Here is a 23,395-nt window from a genome sequence, read left to right on the forward strand (position 1 = left end):
TCCCTCGTCTTCCGTGGGAAGTTACGGAAAGGTATGGATGCCACCACCGTTTGCTGCCAAAGCGACTACGCTTCTCTTGGAAGGTCGTAATGCGTAATTATTGCCAGCTCTCTCGAACGCAACAATCTTAATTTTCTTTCTATTAAACGGTTCTAATAATAACAATGGTATTATCCAAGCGCCAGTGCAATGTCCTGTTTCGTTCTAGATGTTTTCTTTTTTTTTTCTCAATTTCTTATTCACACACACACACACACAACATAGGGAAAGCAGAACCCGAACCTGACTCTTACTACTTTACTGCATATGAGGTGATAGTTTCAGGGGTTTGTTGCGTGGGTGGTAAAAGTAAAAGCAGACTGGTCTAATGCCAACATCCCTGACCGTTATCTTCAGCTCACCTGACAGCATACATCTGTGCGCGGTGGATGTACTCCAAACTCTGTACCACCACCACCCGAGGGAGGGGGGAAGAGCCACCTACGGAGTATCTACCTCCTACACTATTACTGCTTTCTTACTTGTGTACACAGCAGGAGATGTACGTAACACTTTATCTGTACCTACATTTGCGGGGATTTCCGACGATATCCCTGAGACAAGACAAGCCCAGACTAAGACGTGCACGACACATGAGACATTGACATCAAGGCGGCGGACACCGAAAAGGGGAAAAGCCAAAAACCGCCACCAGCAGCAGCAGCAGCAGCCATGGTACTCCATAGTGTAGGACCCTGAATGAGAATCAAACCGACTAAGCTTCCTGCGACAGCCGCGTCTCTAGGATCCCCCCGACGGGACGAAACGAGTCTAGTGTGCAGGAAGTGGAGCAAGCCACCACCAGCATCACCCCCTTGGCGGGATGTCACAAAAGGTGATTGATGTATGGTAGTGACTCACTCAGTGTATGTGTGTGGGTGAGAGTCCTCGTGAGTATCAATCATACACACTAAAGATAGACAGATGTCATCCCGCAGAAGCAGTAGTCGTCATTGTCATCTATATTGACTTACGAATCTGAAACATTCTGATGGGATGAGTTTATCTGATTGTGTCTCGAGTTGATTAAATCCGAGTTGTGTGTGTGTTCGTGCGCGCAAAATAAGTTCCCATTTCCATCATCTGTTTTCACTTAATCATTTAATTTATTAATTAGTATATTAAAATGGAGCAGCGATTTGAAATCGCCAACGGCACATCGGGTTCAAACTAGTTCCTAGCGCTTGATCAATGCGTTCCCTGCTGAGTGATCCAAGCAAGTAACTAGTACGTAGTGTGCGAGCCGTACCATGGATTGAATCTGCGTTTTTAATTTCTGATGACCTTTTTTTATATATTGTTAATTAGATTTTAAATTGCCATTTCTTCTGTTTTCTTTTTCTATTAATATAACACTTGGTTATAAGAGGACCCTGCATTCGAAACTAACGCCAAGAAGGAAGCTGTTAGACGTCATAAGCGCTCGTGTCGTGGTCTCTCTTTCCTTCATTCGTTTGGTTCACTACTTCATCGCTAACTACAGTACTTTACTAGTTAGTGGGCATCCGACATACCTTAATCTCTCTTTACAGGGGTCGGAGAGGAGAAAGAGAGAGCAAAAGGGTGTGAGATTGAAACAAACACGAATCGAAAACTATTAGCTACCAAGACCTCCTTCCACCCTCTTCCTTCTCCTCATCTGGATCCAATTCGGCTTCACATGTTCCCTCGGAATCGCAAACACTTAACCCTTCACTTACTTCCAAACCAAGGCTTTGTCATGCCGAACAATGACATGACTAAGTCGGAAATGAATATTGTAGATAACTAACTTACAGAACAAGGGATGATGAATGACGGATGCCGCGCGCGCACCAGCCCACCTTGACTTATTACCAACTACGACCCTGGAAATTATTTCCATAAATCTTATCCTATCAATCCGAAGCTAGAAGTAGGGTTGCATCTGAGGGAGAGGAAACACTAGTCAGGAAAAATGAGCAGGGGCCCATGTGGTGCAGAAAGGAAAAAAAGAAGGGGCCTAGGCATAAATGAATCATTCTTTTGTATTTTTTTTTATTCCATTCCTCATGCAGATAGATGTATGCCCAATGCTAATTGCAATTAATGTGATGACGATTTTAAGCTGTATGCACTGCCTGCCCTTCTTTTCTTTTCTCTTTTCCCGGCACGGAGTACAGTAGTCCAACTGCATGTGTGCCTGGATAAATAATATGGTGATAGTGATGGGGAAATGGGATTGATCATATGCTTGTTGCTGGTTATACTTCCTAGGTTATTGTAGTGTGATAAGTTTCCGATTGAGTTCTTTGAAGGCAGAGGAAGTTGATTAAGGCAACTCTTGACAGAGGTATTGTTGATGTCTGTGCTTCAGGTTATTTACTATTGTGGAAGTGACTCGGATGTCTTGATGTCTAGACAGTTAGTTACTGTAAACACAACTCCTCCGAACCAATAACTAGGTATCCTTCGTAGTCACCTCCGATGTTCAACTGCGCTTAGGTCATCATCATCATCATTATCACCATCGTCACTGAAGAGTTACAGCGCTCAAGCCTCTTCACAACTAGCTACCTACCTACTTACCGTACTACCAATAACTACTCATCTTAAAAACCACGATACAATCTATAAAAACAATAGAATGAATACTAACCGATAGAACCAACTGAATCATCCACAATACCCAAATTGGAAAAAGCACCTCCCACCAAGAATGTCATCATCATCATGAACATATATAAAAAAAGAACTGTACCTACTTACTTACTAGGTACCTCCATAGACCTACCATAATAGGCAACTCAACTAATCCCCAAAGACATAAAACTAAGTAAATTGGAAAAGAAGCTGAAGAGACCCACACCCCCCACCACCACCATCATCTCATCCCGTCATACCAAAAAGGCCAACCTACGAGTTACTCAGTTGACGGACCCTCCCCACCTCCTAGGTAAACCCCACCACCCACCACCAACCATCCCCCCAACCAATAAGAATCCACTAAATGGGTTGTGCTCCTTTCCCCACAACACGGAACAAGCAGGGCCAAGCCCACACATGACATGGGCTGATGGAGAAGGCTTACGCGGCAACATACCTAACTGTACTTACTACTAAACTCCGTTAAGTTAACTAGACTCAGAGGAGTAAAAGTTGTAGAGTCACTACTTACTGTTCTCTCTTTTTGGTTATTTGTCTTTGTCATTGTCATTGTTGGAATTTGTTATTGTTGTTGTCCTGCTGCAGGGTTGCAGGGGCCCTTGGCGGGCTGTACCTAGGGGTAGTGGGCTGCGTGTATGGATTTGGGTTTTATTTTTTATTTTTATTTTTATATTTTTCGTGATGATGGTGATGATGATGGTGATGATGATGATGATGATGATGATGATGATGGGATGCTTTCAGATGTTGGTTGGGTGGTTCGTGCGTTTTGGGTGATGTGGGTGTTGGTTGATGTCGTATTTTTTTGCGGTTCATGTTGACTACGTAGTTAATTCTTTTGATGTGGTTGATGGGTGAGAGGAAAAAGGAGAATGGTAAGGGAGGAATGACCTCATTGCTTTTTTTACTCTCTACTGTCATTTTCTGTTCCTGGATGAGGGTGCAGCTGGGTCGGTTACACAATCACTGCCAGGTAGGAGGGGTTCATTGTTCTGTACAGGTGTTTTATCTGAAGTAGAGATGTTTGTTGTAGTTCGGTTGTTAAGTTGTATGTATGTTGGGAATCAGATAGTAGTGGTTGTGATTCTCAGTTGGTAGTATATTTTATAGTGTTGAAGATGATTATATATTGGGTCATTGTTGCATAGAGTACTAGTTCATGTTACTAGTACTAGTAAGATCTATGATATCGAAATTTGTTGTAAATGTAGATGTAAACATAGTATATTATTCCTACTATATGCTTTCTACTCAAGCACTCACTTGTATACATCCTATCGCATACTCTACTATAGCAGCCACTACAACCGTGCCTGTCGGCTCGACACCCTCGCCGCCGCAGCCCGACCAGCTCGTCGTCCAAAGACAGCTCCCGACGTCAATCCACTGCCTCCAGGATAGTTATCATAAAACAGTCCTCCCAGCATCTCGCCCGCGCAGTACAACCCCGGCACCTCCTGGTTTGTCGTCGACGACACCACCGCCGCCGTCTCCGGACGAACCGCCAGTCCACCAAACGTGAAAGTGATGCCGGCCGTGACTCGAACAGCCAGGAATGGTCCCTGATCAATAGGAAGCGCCCAGTTAGACTTGGGCACTGCCAGTTCCAAACCCTCGGACTGCGTGGTAAGTCCATCCTTGACAGCCGGATCCCATTTCCCACCTGGATGCCTGCGCTGGCGCTCATAAACCGCCTTATTATAGTCATGGATGGTCTGCTCGAAGCGCTTCTTATCTTCGAGATCAAACTCAGCGCACTTCTCCGCCAGCTCACTGATCGTGGCCGCGCTGATATGCTGCACCACCTCCGGCCGGTACTCCTCCGATCGCAACCAAGGGATCATCTTGGAGTCCCAGATCTGGAACGCCATGTGGCCGGGCTGGTTGAGAATCTGGCGTCCGATCATCGCATACGTATAGTTGCGCAGATCCGACCCCTCGTCCACGAACCGGTTTCCCTGCCGATTGATCATGATGCCCAACGGATACCCGGACTTGGTGAACTCGTTGGAGATCTCCCGGTCGCCCGTATCGGCCGGTGCGTTAGCATCCCACGCCACACAGTGACATCCTGACCAGTTGCCCGCCTGCTTGGCTGAGACATCCCGGATCGCCATCTCGAACCCATCCCCGGAGTTATAGGGCGTGCCGCGCACCAGCGCTACGTCCCAGTGAGGTCCAAGGTACTGCGCGCGCATGCGCGGGTTACCCTCGAAGCCTCCGGCCGCGAGAATCACAGCTCCAGCCCGGATAGTCTGGTCGCGGCCATGATGCGAAACCACCACGGACGTCACAGCTCCAGAGACCGGGTCTGTTACTAGTTTCTGAGCGGCGGTCGAGAAGAAGACTTGAATCCCCAGTCTCCGGGCTGCTTGCAAGTGATCCTGAATGAGACCCTTGCCGCCGTCTTGAGTCTTCAGCGCAAGACCACCCCAGAACTTGAGCCGACCGTTGACTTCATACGCCTGTCGGTTGAAAGAGAGTTGGAATCGCACGCCATTACTCGCCAGCCACTTGATCGCCGAGTTCGACTCATTGACGAGTGTCTGGCAGAGCTCGCGATTCGTGCGCCGCCCTGTAACGCGGTACATGTCGCCCGTGAAGTCATCCACGGTATACGGCTTCATATCGATCTTCTTCGCCGTTTCCGCATCGACATTATTCACGATGGGAAGCAGATCCGGCAATCCGCCGTGGACGGTACGCATCGCCCCCGCCGTGAAGTAGGAGTTACCTCCTGCCCACTCTTCCGGACATTTATCGATAATAGCGACGTGTTTTGCGCCGGACTGGACGGCCGAAATGGCTGCGCAGAAACCGGCATTACCGCCGCCAATGACGAGCACGTCGCATTCTGAGGGAAGAGTCATGGTGCTAGAGAGATATGATTGTGTGTGTATGTGCCTGTGCGTGCGTGTGTGCGTGTATACGTCAAAGAAAGAGCATTAGTGCATTTAGTCTGGCAAGGGGAGGAGAATGATGATCGTCGTATCAAGTAGATACATAGTGCTCTGGGATCTGTGCTCAAGGTACCTGCGGCTTTGTATGTAGCGACAGACGGAGGGGATGGTGCCGATGATGGGATGGCGGTTGGGAAACGGAGAGTTATGCTCCGTCGGTGCCACGGGGGAAGGCGGAGGGAGTCTTTCCGGTCGGTCTGGGCAGTGCTGCTTGATGTCATCGGAGGTAGCACAGGAATGTTAGGGAGAAAAGTGGATAGCTTTGTTAGAGTGATCGGGAGAGTAACTCGGATCTCGAAAACTAACGATCGCATGGCATGATGCGCGTGCTCCCCACGCTGTAATTGCGGGGGAGAAATTAGTCGAGGATCGATCGGAACAGAGAGATCGATCGTCTCGATCAGTTCATTGACTACTGAACTGGCTTACAGAGAGTGTCTGGAGGAAAGTAAATGGGATAGAATTAAATTGAACGTTGAAATGTTGGATATTGCCATAGACTACTATATCTTAGATAAAGATGGTTCAGACACGCCAAATCCCGCCAGAGAAACACCGTAATTGAACAAGCCCCAATATGTTGAAGATAGATGGAAAAGCACACGGCAGAAAAAGGGTACAGAGACAGAGAAGATGATGGTAAATGACACGCGCTGGATAGCTTTTGTTCAAATTATGATAGACAACTCAGTCCGGTCCAGACCATCGTCTTCCAGGCCGGGGTAGTAGGGAATCATCGCGTCCGCACTCTGCACGTACGCATCGTTGTACAGTCGCCAATATGGCGTGCGCACCTTGCGCGCCGGGTGGAACAAGCCCGCCCACACGTAATTCATGACCACACCAGTGCCGACTGCCATCCGGATCGCATCAATAGCTTCAATGACACGGTCAATGACGTGGGGACTGGTTTCGAAGATGTTGGGGAACACCAGGTTAAGCAAATGCACCATGGCATCTTCACAACCCAGACCAACCACGCCCAGCGCGATGTGCTTGACAACACTGGCTGCGGTCTGCCGGTGCACCTGGTCACGATCGATAAGAGCATCCTCCAAGAGAGGCGTGACCGCATAGACGTAATCCTTGGCCATCTCGCCAATGTACTCGAACAAGAAGGACATGGCCTTGAGCACACCGTTCTGGACGTTCAGTTCGGGAACACGGTATTCGTTCATCAGGGCCGGCAGGACGGTGAAAGGCGCGCAAGTCTCAGCCACGATACCGATGGCGACGGCAGTACAGACACGGGACTGACGCTCTTGGACACGAAGGTTGTTCAGCAGCGTCGCCAACACATCCTGGGGACCGATGGCCTTGGCGATGAAGCCAAATGTGTTGTTGGCAGCACGACGGATACCCTTCTTGTGAGCCTTCAGCATGTCCAGCAGCTCGAAGCAGATACGCATCCATTCACGGGCGTTGACAGATTCGGGGCCACGGTCGGCGATACGACCGACCAGATCAATGGTGTTCTCCTGCACCTTCTCGTGACGGTTACGCAGGATAGGAGTGAGTCGAGGTAGCAGATCTCTGATAGGAGGCTGCATCTGGTTGATACCAACGACAGTGACGATCGAACGGAGAGCACCAAGGATGGAACCAAGCACCTCGGGATACTCCTCACCCAAGTATTCGTAGAGCACGATACCAAGCTTGCCCATCAGAGCGTCTTCGCCGCACTGCTTCATGACCATTGCGATACGCGAGATGAGATCCGCAGCCTGCTGACGGACCGTGGCGGACTTGTTGTTCAACCGCCAGAGGATGGTACTGACAATCTGAGGGAGGTAAGGCTTGCAGCGAGTGCCCAGGGCGTTGACCACTGTTCCGAAACCGTTCAAAATCACGATATCTTCGATGCTCTGTTCCTGGAAAGCATACAGAACACCATCAATGAGCCGTTCCTCCAATCTTTCAGAGATATCGGCAGCTCCAAGGGCTGCAATAAGCTTCTCCACGGTCTCCACAGTCATCTTCCGGTAGGGCTCGCTTTCATCCTTGAGGTTGTTCACAACACGCTCCAGAATCTCACCCACGCCGACCTTCTGGCCGAGGTCCACGGTCGTATCAACCACTTGGCGGTAGTTCCTCCTGTCCAGAGCCATACGACGCACCCAGAAACTCTTGAAGAAGTCGGTCAACACGTGTTCCTTCAGGTAGCTGGCTGTCACACCATCAGTGCTAGCACACTGCGATACTACCTTCAAGACAACCTTCTTCATCTCCTCGTCGGGGGAGGAGAATTCACGCAGAAGGATCTCCATGATCTGACTAGTGTAGTAGTTGGCGTATTCCTCGTCCATGAGAGGGATGATGTAACCAACGGCCTTCAAGAAGGCTGCCAGACCCTTACCACGCTGCTTCCGAGCTCCAGTCCACAAGGGGTTGAGGATCTCATCGAAACTCTCGATACCGTACGGGTTGGCAGCTTCAGCCAAAGCAGCCACAGCTAAGGCAGTGACGGTTCTGACTTTAGCTTGTTCGTCGCTGAGATTGTCGGCAATGCAGTCGACCAGACCCTTCAAATGGGGAAGAATGGCGCAACCCATAAGGATGGGAATTTGCTGGACGATCTTGACACCGGTGTGCCTGGCCTGCCACGACTTCTTACTCCGACACACAGCACGAAGGAAGGGTAGGAGTGCAGGAATACCAAGAGCAGAAGCAACGACAGCGAATGCTCGAGCTGTCGTGTTACGGACATACTCATCGACATGGTCAATATCGGGACGCATCGTACTGATCATCGTGGCAAGACCAGCCGCCTTGGCCAGGTTGGAAATGATCTCACGACCCTCGACACGAGCATAGTAGTCTTGGTCAATGAGCAGGGGCTCGATGACGACCAAAATCTTGTGAACATAAGGGCGAACGAGATCATCCAGCTTGTACAGGACACGGTCAATAACCTTGACCAACAAGTGGCGCTCTTGATCCTCAAGGGACTTTTCCATCAAAAGCGGAAGAATCTGGTTGAAGAGGGGACCGGCACCGAACTGCCGCGCGTTGTCTGTGAGCTGACGCAGGGCAGTCTTCCTCATAGGCGGAGTGCCGTTCTTCACTTTCAGCAAGAGTCTCATAATCTTCCTTTCCTTCAACTCCTCCACGGACATCGCACTCTCGTCCCCACCTTCCATAAGTTTTCCAAAGTAGGCCATATCTTCGGGCTTGAAGAACTGCAAGTCACCAACACCGGGGATTTCAGTCGGTAGCTGCTTGCCCATCGCGCGAGCGCTCTCCGGCTCCTGCATCATGAAACCTCCGACTCCCGTCGCACTGGCCATAGGTGCCGGTGTCGCCATAAGCTTTCTCGCCGGGTTGCGAATAGGGGCGTAGCCCGGAGGAGGCTCGAGGATCTTGTAGCCCTCCGAGGGCAACATCATATCAAGTTCTTCATCAGACAGAGGAGCATTGCGCGCAGAGATATCAGTTCCAAAGCTGGTGGGCATCATAGGCACACCTACTTGAGAAGGATGCATCGGGGTAGCAAGCCCTTGGTTACCCACGGGGGTGGATGCCGCAATGGCTGGGGCTTGGTCCCATCGAGAACGACGCTTAGGAGCTTCCTCGGCGGCGGCGCCAGGAACAGCAGGCGCAGGCGTTTGATCCCAGCGAGATCTCTTGGCTTTGGTGTCTGCGGGCTGCGGGGCCTCAGCTTCAGCCGACTCAGTAGGCTCGGATGACACATCCCACCGTTGTTTACGCTTGCGACCGGCGGCGACCGAAACGGTCGAGCCAGCTTCAGCGTTTTCTTTGTCCTCCGACTTCAAGGTGGCCTCATGCTCCTGAACATCGTCCTCTCCACGGGCCTGCTTCTCTGCGATCAGCTTCTGAACACGCTCTTCTTCTTTCTCAAGCTCACGTAGAGCCATAACCTCACGGTAGGTCTGGCCCTCTCCTTCCACATTTGCATGTTCGTTCGCGGCAAACGGATCAGCGCGTGTAGGCGTCAGCGGACCACGATTGAAGCGACGCTTCTGATAGTCCGTCTCGCGATCAGCGATTCTGGCCGCCTTTTCGCGTCCTAGGAGAACGTCCTCCTCTTCCACACCATTTCCTTGGGCAAATTCATCGATCTGGCTCCTTGTCGCGGTATATTGGCCCACCAGACGGTGGCCTCCGTCCGCATCCTCCATTTCTTCATCTTCGCCATTGACGGCGATGGACATGTCGTATCCCGCATACTTGTCAGCGCCCTCGCGTTCGTAGAGGGTGGTATCGAAGGATTCAGTCAGGGAGGCCTTGGTCGAGTTGTCAGTGCGCTGGCTAGACGGATCAAAGGTCCTAGAACCTTTCTTCGCAGATGCAGCAGCGTTCCGCTCAGCTTGGAGCTTCCGGACGGCTTCGAAATCAGCTAGAAGGGGTTGTCAGCCTATCATCAGAAGCATGGTCCGCGATCTGGAGGCTACCTACCGTCGGACATGGTGGCGGTTGTGGTGATCCCAAAGACGAGAAAGAGAACGAACACTCCCAGGCAGGGGTAACAGCAGCTACATTCGGATCAAAAACGGACAATAGCAGCGACCTTGGGGGCGTGGAGGGTGATGCGCTGATGTCTCGCGATGAAAATATCAAGAAGACGTGAGGTGAAGTTCGGCGGCGGGACTAGGTTGATGACTAAGATGAGGCACGTGATGGCCGTGTAGCTGTCTGCTTCTGCTCTCGCTGGATCTCGCCTCGATATTTTTTCACCCATTTGGTCTTTATTTTTTTATTTTTTTTTCTTTTGGCTCTAGATAAGAGAACGAGCCTGAATGAGGCTAGATATGGTTTCTTTGGTGCTTTATCGAATTTATAGCTTCGTTCTATGTAGAATTGAAGCGCAGGGCTCTACTCATTGCCTCCCGATTATCACAACAAACGAATCAAATGGATTAGATACTACATTTCGATATGGTGTTATAGCTCTTCTATGGAGCTCGCACTGAGACTTTATGAATAAGTAACAAAGAATTGTTGTTTGGTATAAGTGAACCGAACATCATGATGTGAACAGAACACTACTTAGGTTTTGCGTTAGGCTGATAGTTCATGACTATATATTTGAAGCCGCTTGTTTTTACTACTACTACTACTACTACTTCTGCTATCGCACATTCCCTACCCTATAAATCGTGCTACAACTGTTGTCAATAGTATTCAATTCAGTGTTTGCTAAGAATAACAAAATGTTCTATATAATATACACTTCAATATCTATAATCCAACTGGACGGTATATACCGTATCAATGGACATCAATTCCTACAATGCACATACTAACGGCTACTACTCTCAGACAACCAAATCATTCATTCCAAGATAGAGTATTGCAGAAGACTTCCAGAAAACCTCACACTCACAGCATCGTATACTTCTTCTTAGATACATGCGGCATATAATGTATGGTTCGTGTATAGCATAGCAGCACACTCAAAGCCGAAGCTCTTCCAACGTCATTCATACTCTCTTACAACCATCATATTACTTACCACAAACGTGTAATAACCGGTCACAATCTTTCCAGCCTAAAAGATTTTCCTTTTGATCCCATGTTTAAAAGATCATTCGAATAACAAATAAAAAATAAAAATCATAATTGAGCACCTGCAAAGCTGCTCCAACCCACAGACAATACAAATGACATCATGCCATCTCCACGCGGCTAAAAGGCAACTCCACACGGAAACGAAACACAGAAATAACCAGGAACAGATAAAGATCAATTTTCCTCAATATCCAAAAGAAGATATGTTGAAAAGCAATAATGATGATGATGAAAGGGAAAGGGAAAAAAAGTCTGGTTTATTTGATCATAGTCCCCACCGTGTTTCAGCCCAATATGCAACTGTCATGTAGCAGATTAATAACGGTTTCCGCGAGGCCATAGCATACTACGCCTACGCACAGTGGGGCATACTAGATTACTGTCGACATACCATTCCTAGTTAGATCGGGTTGTTTGTAAATGGGCTGTATACGTCAGCTCTCTCTTTGTCCGAATTTCATTTTCCTTAGCCGTGACTCTTGTGTTATTCGGATTTAATTACTGAATTGATTACTTGCTGTATGTGTGTGTGTGGGTGGGGGGTGGGGGCTGCATGGACTGATAATGAGACTGTGTATCTGTCTAATGAGCGGAGAGGAGTGTAATATGATATAATATATGTGGTGTTTCAGAATCTGTTGGCTGCTTATGTTTTGCTTCATAGTTATTACCTACGGATTTGGGACGGGATGGGTCGGCTGACTTGCTGTGTAGAGTGTATGGCATGGCATGGGGTGAGTGTGATATAGGTTTTAGATTGTAGTGGGCGCATGTTCTTCGGCTATTAGGCGTGTGGCCTGTCGAGGATGACAAGATCATTGGATTGAGCTGATTGATGACGGAAAACCTGAGTAGTAGTACGGTAAGATTGCTTGAAGTTGACTATTGGAAAGCTATGGTTTTCGGAGCCTCTAGGAAGAAAATCCTCCCCTGCAATTATTTGCGGGATTGGATGCAGAAGACACCTGAAATCCCGCCAGATTACGTCTAAGCGATATGGAAAGTCCTGGGTATGAGCTAAAAGGGTTGACATCTCTATTCGCGACTATTACTTCCTCCGTATGCGAAACACAATGGCCAAAAGGCCGATAGTAAGCATCATGTAGTATAATACCCAAAACGCCAAGGATATGGTAGCAAGTGGTGATAAGCACAGTAGAAATTCGACGGCACCAGGCGGTCAATGATGGTTCTAAGGGCAAGCTTAATGGATTCTGTCCAGCTTGGCCCGGTTCATGGCGATTTGGTCGTCGACAAAGTCGCTCTACAAAGCAGTCAGTCGAGATTGGACTTCGTGACAGGATTTCAAAAGGACTCACCTTGGCCGTGATACGCTCCAAATGACGGTTCTGTTCGTCCAGCTCGCGACCTGTCGCCCGAGCAAGGCCATTCAAACGGCTCGCAGCTCCTCCAAGCAGATCCAGATTCTGTTCGATCTCGTTCTCCATCGCCTCATCCTCGCTGTCCGCCTCGAACTGGTACTTGGCACGATCAGTGATGTTGGTCCTGTTACGTGTGGTCTGCTTGGCCGCCTCCTTGTCGATGTCCCTGAATGTGCGCTCCATCCGTTGGTTTGTCTTGAAAGCCTCCTTCTCGGTACCCTCGCGAGTTTCCCGCTCAGCGCGGTGCGTGTTCAAAATCCGCTCATCACGCTCTCGCCGGCGTCGGGAACTGGTGAAAGGGTTGGACACATGAACAGCGAACATGCTCTTGTTGAGTGTCTTCAACTCCTTTGCCTTCTCCTCCGCGATCCGTCCCTCGACTGTAGCGACATCCAAACTCTTCTCGGCATCATGGATACGCTCTCCCTGCGCACCCAAACGAGCAAGTGTCTCACGACCCGTCTCTTCGGCCTGGGCAGCCACACGGAGTGCATTGCGAGTTGAGGCGACGTCACCCTGCTTGATGAACCGGATGTCCTGCTTGATGGTCTGAATTTCTTCCTCCTCTTCCTCCTCAGCAGTAAGGTGACGCTCCTGGTAAGTGGAGGTGTTGTACTCGTTGCTGCCTCCGCCATAGGCAGCTCCGCCCTCGGAGTAAGGCGGAGGAGGGCCGGCCTGCTGCTGTTGTTGTTGTGCCCGATCCCGAGCCCCTCCAAAAAGCGCATCTCTGTTGCCATCCGCCGCCGCGGGGTCATTGGGATCGGCGCTACCTAGTCCTCCATAGCCGCCAGGGCCGTACCGAGAAGCGGCAGGGGCAGCAGCACCCCCGCCACCAAAGCGGTCAGATCCATAACCGCCCTGGTTTCCATATCGATTCGGCGCATACCCTTGATATTTGTTATCTCCGGGGATGTTATGGGCACCAGAGGGGCCAGCTGCGGGCGGTTGTTCTCCGGCAGGCAGAGGAGCCACACCCGCCTGCATCTTGGCCTTGGTGTAAGGATCGGTCGGGATAGGTTTAGCGTAGGGGTTGGCAGGCGGCGCAGGGCTCTTGCTCTTCGATCTGGAGCCGAAAAGTGCCAGACGGTTGCCGGAATCCTCCTCGTCGTCCCCGGACTTTTTGAAACCGAATCGGCCCATGGCGTGGAATGCGAAAGAGATTAGTAGTCGGCTGGTGAGGGTGAGAGAAGGTCAAGGATATGCTAGTAACGATTAATCCGTGAGCGAGAGGATAGAATCTGAGAAGAGGACAGATGGAGGTAGAAAAGGGGATCAGAGAGGGACCAGCGCAAAAGATGTGAAACCAACGATAATAATAACTCCAGTTGGTCAGGGGAGCAGCGGCCGTCAGGGAAACGCCTCCTTAGGCATTATTGGATGGAGGGTCGAGACCCAAGGCGGAGGGTAATTCTGATACATCATCCTAGAAAGATAAAATGGGTAGTTGTGAGAGTAATGACGGTATCAGAACCATCAATATGACAGGCAGTGCACACACTAATCCCTAAAAGGCTAGTGGGGTGGCTGGACCCTTTTCGCAGCCACGAACCAGTGGCTGCAAACGTGCAAACTTTCCCACTTTGAGTTGGTGGTTGCCTTCGTTTTGCTTCCGCCTTTCCTCTCCTCCCTCCGTTTTCTTCCCTTCAATCTTCCCTTTTCCCCCTCCCAATCACATCGCCGGAGCATGCTTCACCGCAGCCATGGCGCCGTATCCAGGGTCTGATGCAGACTATTTTAGGGACAAGGCGCGTAGGGATTTGTTAACTCTCCTTGAAGGCGTGAGTAAGCCTCCAACGTGTCCCTCAAGGCAGCAGCAATCCTCCTCGCCTTTGTGCATGGGCTGAATCTCGTGGTGCAGGTACGTGGTAAGAAAAACCTTGTCGTCAGTCAGGATCTGGCTGGTCCAGTCGGGCTGTTCGTCAAGTTCTCGCTGCTCCAGGAATACGGTGTAGATCGCGTGTTCCTGCTCGAGAATGGCAACGTGGACTCCTCTCAGCGCAACGTCGTCTTTCTAGTCCACGCGGAAAAGATACGCCAGGTGCGGGCCGTGGCAGGTATGTCCATTTCTTCCGGATCACCACCCCGTCGCCTTCTCCCATTGTAAATCCTTTCTATCCTGTGCCTCGTCATGCGATCATTGGCGAAGCTATGCCTCTATATCTCTTCGGGACAAACAGTAGATTACGCAGATCTATCTTCCACTCTACGTAGTCAGTCAAGAGATCCCAACATAGAGAGATTTGTATACAGCTCATCTCAAGGCCTTCTTTCAAGTCACGCCCGATTGAATGCCATCAGTATGAGCTAACATTCCTCTAGAACAGATCCAGCGTCTTCAGCGCAACGGCAATGTTGAACATGAACTCTCCATATTTTGGGTTCCGAGGCGGACCCTTGTAAGCAATTCCATCCTTGAAGAAGCCGGCATTATAGGTGACGTGAATATTGCCGAATTCCCACTGTACTTCGCCCCTTTGGAGCAAGATGTGCTGTCTTTGGAGCTAGAAGACTCCTTTGGCGACTTGTACCTGGTAAGGAATAGCATAACTTCCTGTTCCAAACACTATTAACACCCAGTGGCACACAGCACAAGGATCCGGCATGTATCTTCCACTCTGCAAAAGCCCTCATGGACATCCAGCAGAGACATGGCTACTTCCCTCGTATCATTGGCAAGGGTGACCATGCCCGACGCCTTGCAGACCTCCTACTGCGGATGAGAAAGGAGCTTGATGCTGAAGAGAGCTCGGGTCTTGCTGGAGTCTCTGCCAGAGGCCTTCTTCCTAGCGCAAGCACTGAAAGCCTCATCATCATCGATCGCGAAGTCGACTTCGGGACTGCGCTACTGACACAATTGACCTACGAAGGATTGATCGATGAGACAGTGGGCATCAAGAATAACCAAGCAGATGTGGACACCTCTATTGTCGGGCCTACGGCAGTGCCTCAGGCTCAGGAGTCTTCTAAAGCACCCCAGCAGTCCTCAAAACAAGGACAAAAGCGGAAAGTCCAACTGGACTCCTCCGACCAACTCTTCAGCCAGCTGCGTGACGCCAACTTCGCTATTGTAGGTGACATATTGAACAAAGTTGCACGCCGTTTGGAGAGCGACTACGAAAGCCGACATGCCGCCAAAACTACCTCCGAGCTTCGCGAGTTCGTCAACAAACTTCCCACCTATCAACTGGAACATCAAAGTCTCCGAGTCCATACCAACCTGGCCGAAGAAATCATGAGAACCACTCGCTCAGATATCTTCCGCAAGATTCTCGAAGTCCAACAAAACAACGCCGCGGGCGCCGACGCTACATACCATCACGACGCCGTTGAGGAGCTAATTGCTCGCGATGTTCCTTTGAAGACCATTCTCCGTCTGCTCTGTCTTGAATCGTGCATGTCCGGTGGTCTCCGCCCCCGCGACCTCGAAAACTTCAAGCGTCAGATCATCCAAGCCTACGGCCATCAACACCTTCTTACTTTCTGGGCTCTCGAAAAAATGGAACTTCTTCAGCCTCGTTCTTCCGCCACCACCATGCTCCTCCCTACCGCTGGCGCCCAGACAGGCACAAAGACCAACTATGGCTACCTCCGCAAGAACCTCCGACTGGTCGTTGAAGAGGTCAGCGAAAAGGATCCTAATGACGTTGCGTACGTCTATAGCGGGTTCGCCCCTCTCAGCATCCGTCTTGTTCAATGTGTTCTGCAGAAACCTTACATTCTTTCTCTTGTCAGAGGCGGACCTGTCACTGCTGCAACACCTAGTCCTGCAAGCGCCTCGTCCCCAGGATGGCTGGGTTTTGAGGACGTAGTGAAGAGTGCTCGTGGAGCTACGTTCAGCATTGTACAGAAGGGTGACGACAAGGCCATCAGGGCGCGGCAGACGATCAGCGGGAATAATGCGATCAAGACCGTTTATGTTTTCTTTTTGGGCGGAATTACATTCACAGAAATTGCGGCGTTGAGGTTTATTGCGGCGCAGGAAGCTCCCCGGCGGAAGATTGTGATTTGTACGACGAGCCTTATTAATGGTGATCGGATGATGGATGCGGCGATCGAGAAGGGGAATTTTGCGAAGTTGGAGTGAAAGGTAGTAAAGACTTAATGTTAGCGAATGATGAAATCAATCCCACACTGTATGATTCCTTGGGGTCTGTAGGTCATGCTTTAGAAGCTGGTGCGCCGCTGCCCATTTCATGTCTGTGGGGTCCCACAAGCCCAACAGGAATCATGATTATGAAACTTCAACTTTCTAAGCGTGGGGTGTGGCAATTATCTAGATCATTAGCAGCAGTGCATAGTTGTCGCAATGTGTTTTTTTGTCGTTCCTCCCAAGTATCCTAGGTACCGGAGCTGGGGGCCTCAGGCCTGAAAAAACTCCACCCGAAAGGGGGCTAGCGGCCTTAGCACATTGGCCTTACTCTTCTAACTCGTTGTCCGTCTATCTCTATCCCCTTAAGTCACCTAGCAGTCTTCCCAACCCTCGCAATTTTGGCATTAGGCCAGACAGTGGGTGTTGAAATCCTTGAGTCTGATTTATTTTGCGCTGTGAGAGGCTACATTGACATTCATTTGCACTGTAGTCCCTCAAACCACCCGACCGGCCAGCATGCCGGGTGCGCTGCCGCTACTCCACGGACAAATCAGTCTCTCTGCGGCTCTAGACGACGATGACAATGTCCTCCAAGAGCTATCATATCCACAACGGCGCTTTGATTTCTATGTATACTTGTATCAACATCGCACCGTAATCGAATCTATTGTGTCGTATCATATGAATTCAAATAAAAAACAGACATGCCGTGTCGAAGAAGTCAAAGACTGGATCTCCGGAAGCTTCAATGTGTGCATCCCAGTTGTCATTGATGGGCAGGATGGTAGAACATCCAAAAGGGTCCTCGTGAGGTTTCCTCTGCCTTATAAAGTGGGAGAGAGTCAACAACCAGGGATTCGGACGAAAAGCTTCGCTGCGAGGCTGCAACTTATATATGGACTCGGCAGAACTGTCCTTCTATACCCATACCGCAATTGTGGGGCTTCGCATTTGCACAAGGCCCATGTGTAAGTGAGTTGCTGAAGTTCTGAGAGTTAAGTTAACCCTGGCCTAGTTCACCGCGATTCAGCACACCTCCATCGTCAGCCGCCTAAAATGGTACCTTCACCGTGTGCTATCGCCTCTTATCGGGTATCCAATCCGACCACCTTACTCAAGTGGAAACTGCCCTTACAGCCTGAAAACGGGTTATTTACTTTTGGACCACGTCGGAAGCTCTGATGCCGTGATGCTTTCTGAGTCTTGGGATAGGTTACGCCACGACCGCAAACGCAGAGCCAACCTTTTCCGCGGGTTGAGTCAGATTATACTATCATTAGCCCAGTTTCCTTTCGACCGAATAGGATCTCTGACAATCGATAACCAAGGGATTGTAAAGCTCACCAATCGCCCTTTAACACTTCGTCTTCATCATCTAGAAAACGAGTCCGTCCCCACAAACATGGACAGAGACCTCGTGTATTCAACAAGCGATAGTTACTATATGGACTTGCTGTCCTATCATGACAGTCGGTTACGCCATGTCCCAAATTCGATACGAGACAAGGCCGACGGTGAAGCGCAGCTGTCAACTCTGACCATAATGCGAGCTCTGCTGCCATATTTCTCCTGTCGCAAACATCGACGTGGGCCGTTTATCATGACCTTGACGGATCTACACCAAAGTAACCTCTTTGTCGACAGCGACTGGAACATCAAGTCACTCGTTGACCTAGAGTGGACATGCTCACGACCAGTTGAGATGCTCCATCCGCCCTATTGGCTCACAAGTCGCGGAGTGGACCAGTTATACGAAGGAGAACATCTTGATGCTTTCAGTGAGATTCATGCCGAATTCATGGAAGTCTTCGACCAGGAAGAACAGACTCGCTCTCAAGCGGGAAAGAAGTATTTGGGTCTCGCGAGTATCATGAGACGAGGCTGGGCAATTGGAAGTTTCTGGTACTTCACGCACTCGAAACCCCCAAAGGTTTATACAATATCTTCCTAGATCACATACAACCAAGATACTCGAAACTGGATGATGCTGGGATGGTGGAGTTTGAACGGACTGTGTCGCCATATTGGACCCCGGACATACAATCTTTCCTTGACGGCAAGCTGAAAGAGAAAGAGATATATGAAGGTCATCTTCGTGATGCCTTTTCAGTCGCCCAAGAAGCACCATCTAACCCAGAGTCACCTTCTGCAAATTAGACAATCGATCTGATCGATGTCATGCTTGGTTTTGACTCCCGCTCTGCCCCGTGTCTCCTTGAGTCGCCGCCTGACTGCCAGAATTTTCATTCTGAGCATGCCGACGTGTCGCGTTTCTCCGGCGATCCTGGGCGCTCTTCCCAGACGATGACAATTGTTGCGTAGTCTTCTAGTCACCCAGCCCGAGAGTGACAGCATTGCGAGCCTCGCGCTCTGCTGCGTCCTGTGACGCACGTCCGTCGGCCATCTCCCGTGCTTTGGGAGGTCTTCCGTATCCTGGAGGGCTTCTCACACTGACTCTCTATATTGTAGTTCTGCGTAAGTCTCCAGCAAACTTTAAGAGAGGCTTTAGCATCATAGACTTGGTCTTCCAGCTTCCCAAGCCACTTGCAACTCCATCCAGAACACATGACCCTAAAATAGAGAATCTTCGCATACCTAATAGGACCGGACCAATATGACCAAAGCCACCACGTTTGACACCTCTATAAGCAAAGCAAAACGAGAAGAGGACCGTCAACGTCCCCCTTCAAATACGTCCCTAACGAGCCAGCACCCGCTACCTGTTAAGTCTAGATTCTAGAAGCTCTCATTTATGTCAACCGCATTACAACGTCCACGTAGCAGACTTACTAATCTAGGTAGTTGCAATTAACCCTCTCCCTACACACCATCACGTATCTCGCGCACGCCCCGCCCCATTGACATACTGTGAGGAACGGGTCTAGACTTAGTGTTTTTTTGGCACCGCCGTAACTACTATGATTCCAGTACTATCTATTAGAATCTACTATTCTTATTTGTTGAAATGCGCCCTCCTTCAACAGAAATCACCAACCATCTGCGCTTGCTCCAGCAGGATCGGAGATTGTCGAGCCTGGTACTACTCTTCTGCGTAGACAGCCTAAACGTATCGGATAATGCATTATATATGGAAGTACAAAAGCATTAACACATACCAAACGATTTACTATCAGCACGTCGTACCGTTGTTACCAAATTGTGATAGGAGCGTTCGTAGGCAACAACAGGGGAGTGGGAATGATACCTATAGATATCACCACCATCAGCATCACCACCACCACTACTGTGAATGGGTGAGAGGGGACGACGCCTTTTCTAGAGGATCAGACATGACGGTTGGGTATATCGTGTTGAAGTTGTTATAGACTTTATTGGGATTGTTTAATTATAATTAGTACCTGAATCCGGAATTCACACCCATCAGCCGTCCCTGGTATCGCTCTATCACCTCTCCCAATTTCACCATGACACCTGCGGCTAATGTCCGCACCTGTTCCCGCGGATCGCTCGTATCTTGGACCGGCGGCGTTCTGTCAAATATCTCCCCTACCCATTCTCGCAGCTCCATGACTTGCGTGGCGAATTCAGTGACCAGGCGCTCTTCTCCGGATGTCCCGGAGGCGACGTTCAAGTCTACAGCTGCGAGGAAGAGGGATAGAAGGGAGGACAAGATGCCGGGATCGTCTGATATGGGGCGAGCGTGGAGGGAGAGCAGGAACGTCAATGTTTCGTGTGTGGCGGCTGCGAGATGGGGCGTGTGAGGGCCCATTGTTGAGAGGATGAGTGTGAGTGTTTGGATGAAGAGACTGAGGAGATGGGGGGCGTAGAAGGGGTTGTAGGAGGGAGCGGTGGAACTGGTTTGTTAGTGATGATGACTTGTGTGGAAAATTTGGGGAGGAAGGAGAACATACGATGAAAATTGCATGATCATCATTTCGAAACGGCCCTTCAGAGGGTAGAAGAACCCATCTGCAAGGACTCTGTATAGATCCTTTGCGGTGGACTTCTGTCGCTGTGCTTCGCGTTGCTGACGTTTCTTTTCGACTTCCATTCGGGAGGAGAATGTGCGGACCTTGAGTGCATTGGGCCCAGACAGGGAATCTGAGGCATCGGCAGCTAGTGGTTCGAGTGAGGCGCGTGATAATTGCTTGGTTAGGTTTGCGATTGGCGATTCGGCCTCAGGCTGATACAGAGCCTCGAGGTTACCAGGGAGCTTTTTGGACGGGAACGAAGCGTCGGATACGCGTGGAAGACCTAGTGCTTTAGCGTCTGCTTCGCCATTTCCGCCGAGTTCGCGAGCACTCAAGCCTAGAGCTGTGAGGATCGTAGAGCGCTGTGGTTGAGATAGGTCCCCATCGAAGAAAATGGCCGAGAACCAGTGGCCCATCTTGAGAGGTTGAGATACGATCAGTGCGATCATACTTTGAAGTTGGATTTCCTGGAATCTGGGGATCTTCCCATGCTCCTGTAAGCCCACGACAACGAGTGCTAGTTCTTCTATATTCTCAGCAAGCTCCGTTCCAAAGCCGGTCTTGCGTCGGATTAAGGAAGGGGCGGTGGAAACAGCCAGCTCGTAGCGCTCTACGTTTTCCGTGTCGCGTAGGTAGGTTATGAGGTCGCGGATGTACCTAACTCATGGTTAGTGGCCATATGTGTTACGGTTCGTTTTGTCACATACACTGGTGCGGTAGGTTTGTTGCGTTGGAGCAAGGTTGGGTCATCATCAGAATCTGAGGGGTCTTCATCGGGCTTTTCATATGGGATGAAGTCTTCATCTTCTTCATCCTCTTGATCCGAGTCATTAATCTCTTCTATAGCAACAATCTTTGCTCTTCTAGTGTCTTTCTTGGGCGTATCAGTCGCAGAGGTCCTTTTCTTGGTAGGCTTTTCCGTCGATTTTGTCGCTGGTCCACTGAGCGATTCAATGGATCCAATAGACCCAACAGTATCGTGTACTTTGGCAAGGTCCAAATACCAATGTGCCTCATCGCTCTCCATTTCCTCGAGATCGAACCTCATCCCTTTACCTTGCTGCTCGATGAGCTGCGAAATGGTAGTTCCAATCAACATACCGAGAAAGCGAGCTCTCGGCGAAGACGCTGCTAGGCGGTTTGAGATTGTATTCAGAAAGAGTCCGGTGCGTCCAATAAACATCATTGCTGCAGCATCAAGCCGCTGGAGGTAGCCCGCAGCGAGAAGAACAATTTGGGCATTGGCTGATATATATTAGTGCCTTTCTGCTATACAGAATGAATCGATACAGTACCTTCTTGACACCTGATAGGAGCGTGCTGAATGTAGAACTTGTCGCCTGATTGATCTAGACTCTTACTAAGAAGAGTATTCATCGAGTCTAATGTGATCCCTGTCAGCCAGAAGAACATTGTTAAGCGGGCTTACTCCTACCTTCTTGCTGTGCCAATGTAGCCACTAGAGCACGGCGCAACCCCAGTGAATGGATCGAACCGCCTTGGCCTCTTGACAGCCAATCTATGATCTGACCTTGCAGATGTGACCGTTTTGACACGGCAATTGAGCAGAGAGCTGCTACGCTACTGACCACTTGTCCCGAGGTGTTGCTGGCACTGTTACCAGGTATTTCACCTAAGAACTGCTTTTTCTCAAGATCCCGAAAGACAGCCTCAAGCAATGCTAGTTGTTCCGTTGGCCGGAGACGGTCAAAAAGCGAGCTGTACTGTTCGGAAAGCGGTTGCTGAACAAGAAGTCCGGTATAGATCTCTTTGACAATTTGATCTGTATCACGCTTAGCCTACCAAGCCTATCAGTAAAGGCTTACTCAATTACCTGTATAGCCCAAGCTTAGCGACCTCCCAGTCAAAAGAGCCACGGATTTCCAAGCCTCTTCATCACTGAGAGCAGTCTTCGATGCCATATAGCAGATATTCGAACCTAGCCAGGTAGCGTATTTTGAGCCTTCCCCGATCCATGAGATTGTAGAAATCCCGTCAAGGTCAGAGATCAGAGTAAGTGCTTCTGCCGCTGTAGACAATACTTTACTGGCAGCAAGCACCGAGAGCAACTCCCTCCAAGCCACTTGCTTCTGCGTCGCATTGCTGTACAGATTATTCATGTCAGCGTATAGGCGAAACGCAAAGTCACTCGGCTCCAGCAAGGCGGAAATAACCGCAATGATATCTCTAATCTGTATCTTATGACCGGATGATTTCGCCTGCTCAGCCGATGAACGGGACGCAGCTATGAGAGAACGGAGCTGGGTCACCAAGCAACTGATACCCGCGACACTGCTAAGACATCTCAGAAGAGCAGCTCGTAGTTTCGAACTACCAGACTTTGAGCTTTGGGATTGTGGCCCAAGAGCCTCCCAATGATCCGGGATTGTAATGCTAACCAGAGCATTGAGAATTTGCGCTGTTACTGGGCGCGGAACCCGGATATCAAAACCGTTTGGACTTGCTGTCTTATTTGATGGATCTAGTATGGCTAGAACTTGAGCAAGTTCGTGCTCGTCGGGCTTTGCCTTCAAGACGGCCAAGATATGATCTGAGGATGTTGGGTCCCCGGGGAGATCGGCTTTGGACCGGTGCTCAGAGCCGTTAGATGTGGTGACTGAATATATTCCCTCGGCAGCAGCCGACAAGATGGGCTGCTGGCTGTGCTTGACCGTTTTAACGGCCGTGAGTAGTCCATCCATTTTACTAACGTGGCATTATCCACGTAAAAGTTACGAGGAAAGGAGGACCAAGTTGTGGAAGTTGGAGGAAATTGTATGGCGCGGAGGGGTCACGTGGGGCGGTGCTGTATCGATCTAACGACCATTCGAGACTCAT

General features: G+C 49.9%; 6 protein-coding genes across 6 annotated transcripts; 2 read left to right on the forward strand and 4 right to left on the reverse strand.

The window, feature by feature from the left end:
• Nucleotides 1–3,926: 3,926 nt before the first annotated feature.
• Nucleotides 3,927–5,868, reverse strand: BO83DRAFT_377002 (FAD binding domain-containing protein). The gene has a single exon (XM_025530880.1). The coding sequence runs from the start codon at nucleotides 5,532–5,534 to the stop codon at nucleotides 3,966–3,968; it is 1,569 nt and encodes a 522-aa protein (XP_025389519.1). The 5' UTR covers nucleotides 5,535–5,868; the 3' UTR covers nucleotides 3,927–3,965.
• A 218-nt stretch (nucleotides 5,869–6,086) lies between these two features.
• On the reverse strand, nucleotides 6,087–10,172 carry BO83DRAFT_415885 (U2 snRNP complex subunit HSH155). Its single transcript, XM_025534666.1, has 2 exons — nucleotides 10,041–10,172; nucleotides 6,087–9,981 (listed from the first exon to the last, which is right to left on the reverse strand). The coding sequence occupies exons 1-2, from the start codon at nucleotides 10,048–10,050 to the stop codon at nucleotides 6,293–6,295; spliced, it is 3,699 nt and encodes a 1,232-aa protein (XP_025389520.1). The 5' UTR covers nucleotides 10,051–10,172; the 3' UTR covers nucleotides 6,087–6,292.
• A 1,888-nt stretch (nucleotides 10,173–12,060) lies between these two features.
• On the reverse strand, nucleotides 12,061–13,843 carry BO83DRAFT_377004 (putative plasma membrane SNARE protein (Sec9)). The gene is made up of 2 exons (XM_025530881.1): nucleotides 12,473–13,843; nucleotides 12,061–12,417 (listed from the first exon to the last, which is right to left on the reverse strand). Exons 1-2 carry the CDS (start codon nucleotides 13,673–13,675, stop codon nucleotides 12,358–12,360), a joined length of 1,263 nt encoding a protein of 420 aa, XP_025389521.1. The 5' UTR covers nucleotides 13,676–13,843; the 3' UTR covers nucleotides 12,061–12,357.
• A 356-nt stretch (nucleotides 13,844–14,199) lies between these two features.
• Nucleotides 14,200–16,643, forward strand: BO83DRAFT_377005 (Sec1 family protein). The gene is made up of 4 exons (XM_025530882.1): nucleotides 14,200–14,313; nucleotides 14,394–14,589; nucleotides 14,855–15,066; nucleotides 15,123–16,643. The coding sequence occupies exons 1-4, from the start codon at nucleotides 14,236–14,238 to the stop codon at nucleotides 16,617–16,619; spliced, it is 1,983 nt and encodes a 660-aa protein (XP_025389522.1). The 5' UTR covers nucleotides 14,200–14,235; the 3' UTR covers nucleotides 16,620–16,643.
• A 498-nt stretch (nucleotides 16,644–17,141) lies between these two features.
• BO83DRAFT_407009 (uncharacterized protein) lies at nucleotides 17,142–18,782 on the forward strand (the record flags this gene model as incomplete). Its single annotated transcript, XM_025533923.1, has 5 exons — nucleotides 17,142–17,255; nucleotides 17,328–17,456; nucleotides 17,495–17,593; nucleotides 17,641–18,520; nucleotides 18,556–18,782. The coding sequence occupies 5 exons, from the start codon at nucleotides 17,142–17,144 to the stop codon at nucleotides 18,780–18,782; spliced, it is 1,449 nt and encodes a 482-aa protein (XP_025389523.1).
• Nucleotides 18,783–19,977: 1,195 nt separating this feature from the next.
• On the reverse strand, nucleotides 19,978–23,264 carry BO83DRAFT_357584 (telomere length regulation TEL2 family protein; the record flags this gene model as incomplete). Its single annotated transcript, XM_025529258.1, has 6 exons — nucleotides 22,392–23,264; nucleotides 21,993–22,340; nucleotides 21,853–21,939; nucleotides 21,265–21,802; nucleotides 20,498–21,214; nucleotides 19,978–20,440 (listed from the first exon to the last, which is right to left on the reverse strand). The coding sequence occupies exons 1-6, from the start codon at nucleotides 23,257–23,259 to the stop codon at nucleotides 19,978–19,980; spliced, it is 3,021 nt and encodes a 1,006-aa protein (XP_025389524.1). The 5' UTR covers nucleotides 23,260–23,264.
• Nucleotides 23,265–23,395: the final 131 nt, after the last annotated feature.

This window comes from Aspergillus eucalypticola, assembly GCF_003184535.1.
Source record: "Aspergillus eucalypticola CBS 122712 chromosome Unknown BO83scaffold_8, whole genome shotgun sequence".
NCBI lineage: Eukaryota > Fungi > Ascomycota > Eurotiomycetes > Eurotiales > Aspergillaceae > Aspergillus > Aspergillus eucalypticola.

Coding starts and splice junctions, on each gene's coding strand:
- BO83DRAFT_377002 (XM_025530880.1), bottom strand. CDS start 5,534: ATGACTCTTCCCTCAGAATGCGACGTGCTCGTCATTGGCGGCGGTAAT.
- BO83DRAFT_377004 (XM_025530881.1), bottom strand. CDS start 13,675: ATGGGCCGATTCGGTTTCAAAAAGTCCGGGGACGACGAGGAGGATTCC. Junction 12,418..12,472: donor TGGAGCGTATCACGGCCAAG/GTGAGTCCTTTT, acceptor ACTGCTTTGTAG/AGCGACTTTGTCGACGACCA.
- BO83DRAFT_377005 (XM_025530882.1), top strand. CDS start 14,236: ATGGCGCCGTATCCAGGGTCTGATGCAGACTATTTTAGGGACAAGGCG. Junction 14,314..14,393: donor TGTTAACTCTCCTTGAAGGC/GTGAGTAAGCCT, acceptor CTCGTGGTGCAG/GTACGTGGTAAGAAAAACCT. Junction 15,067..15,122: donor CCTTTGGCGACTTGTACCTG/GTAAGGAATAGC, acceptor AGTGGCACACAG/CACAAGGATCCGGCATGTAT.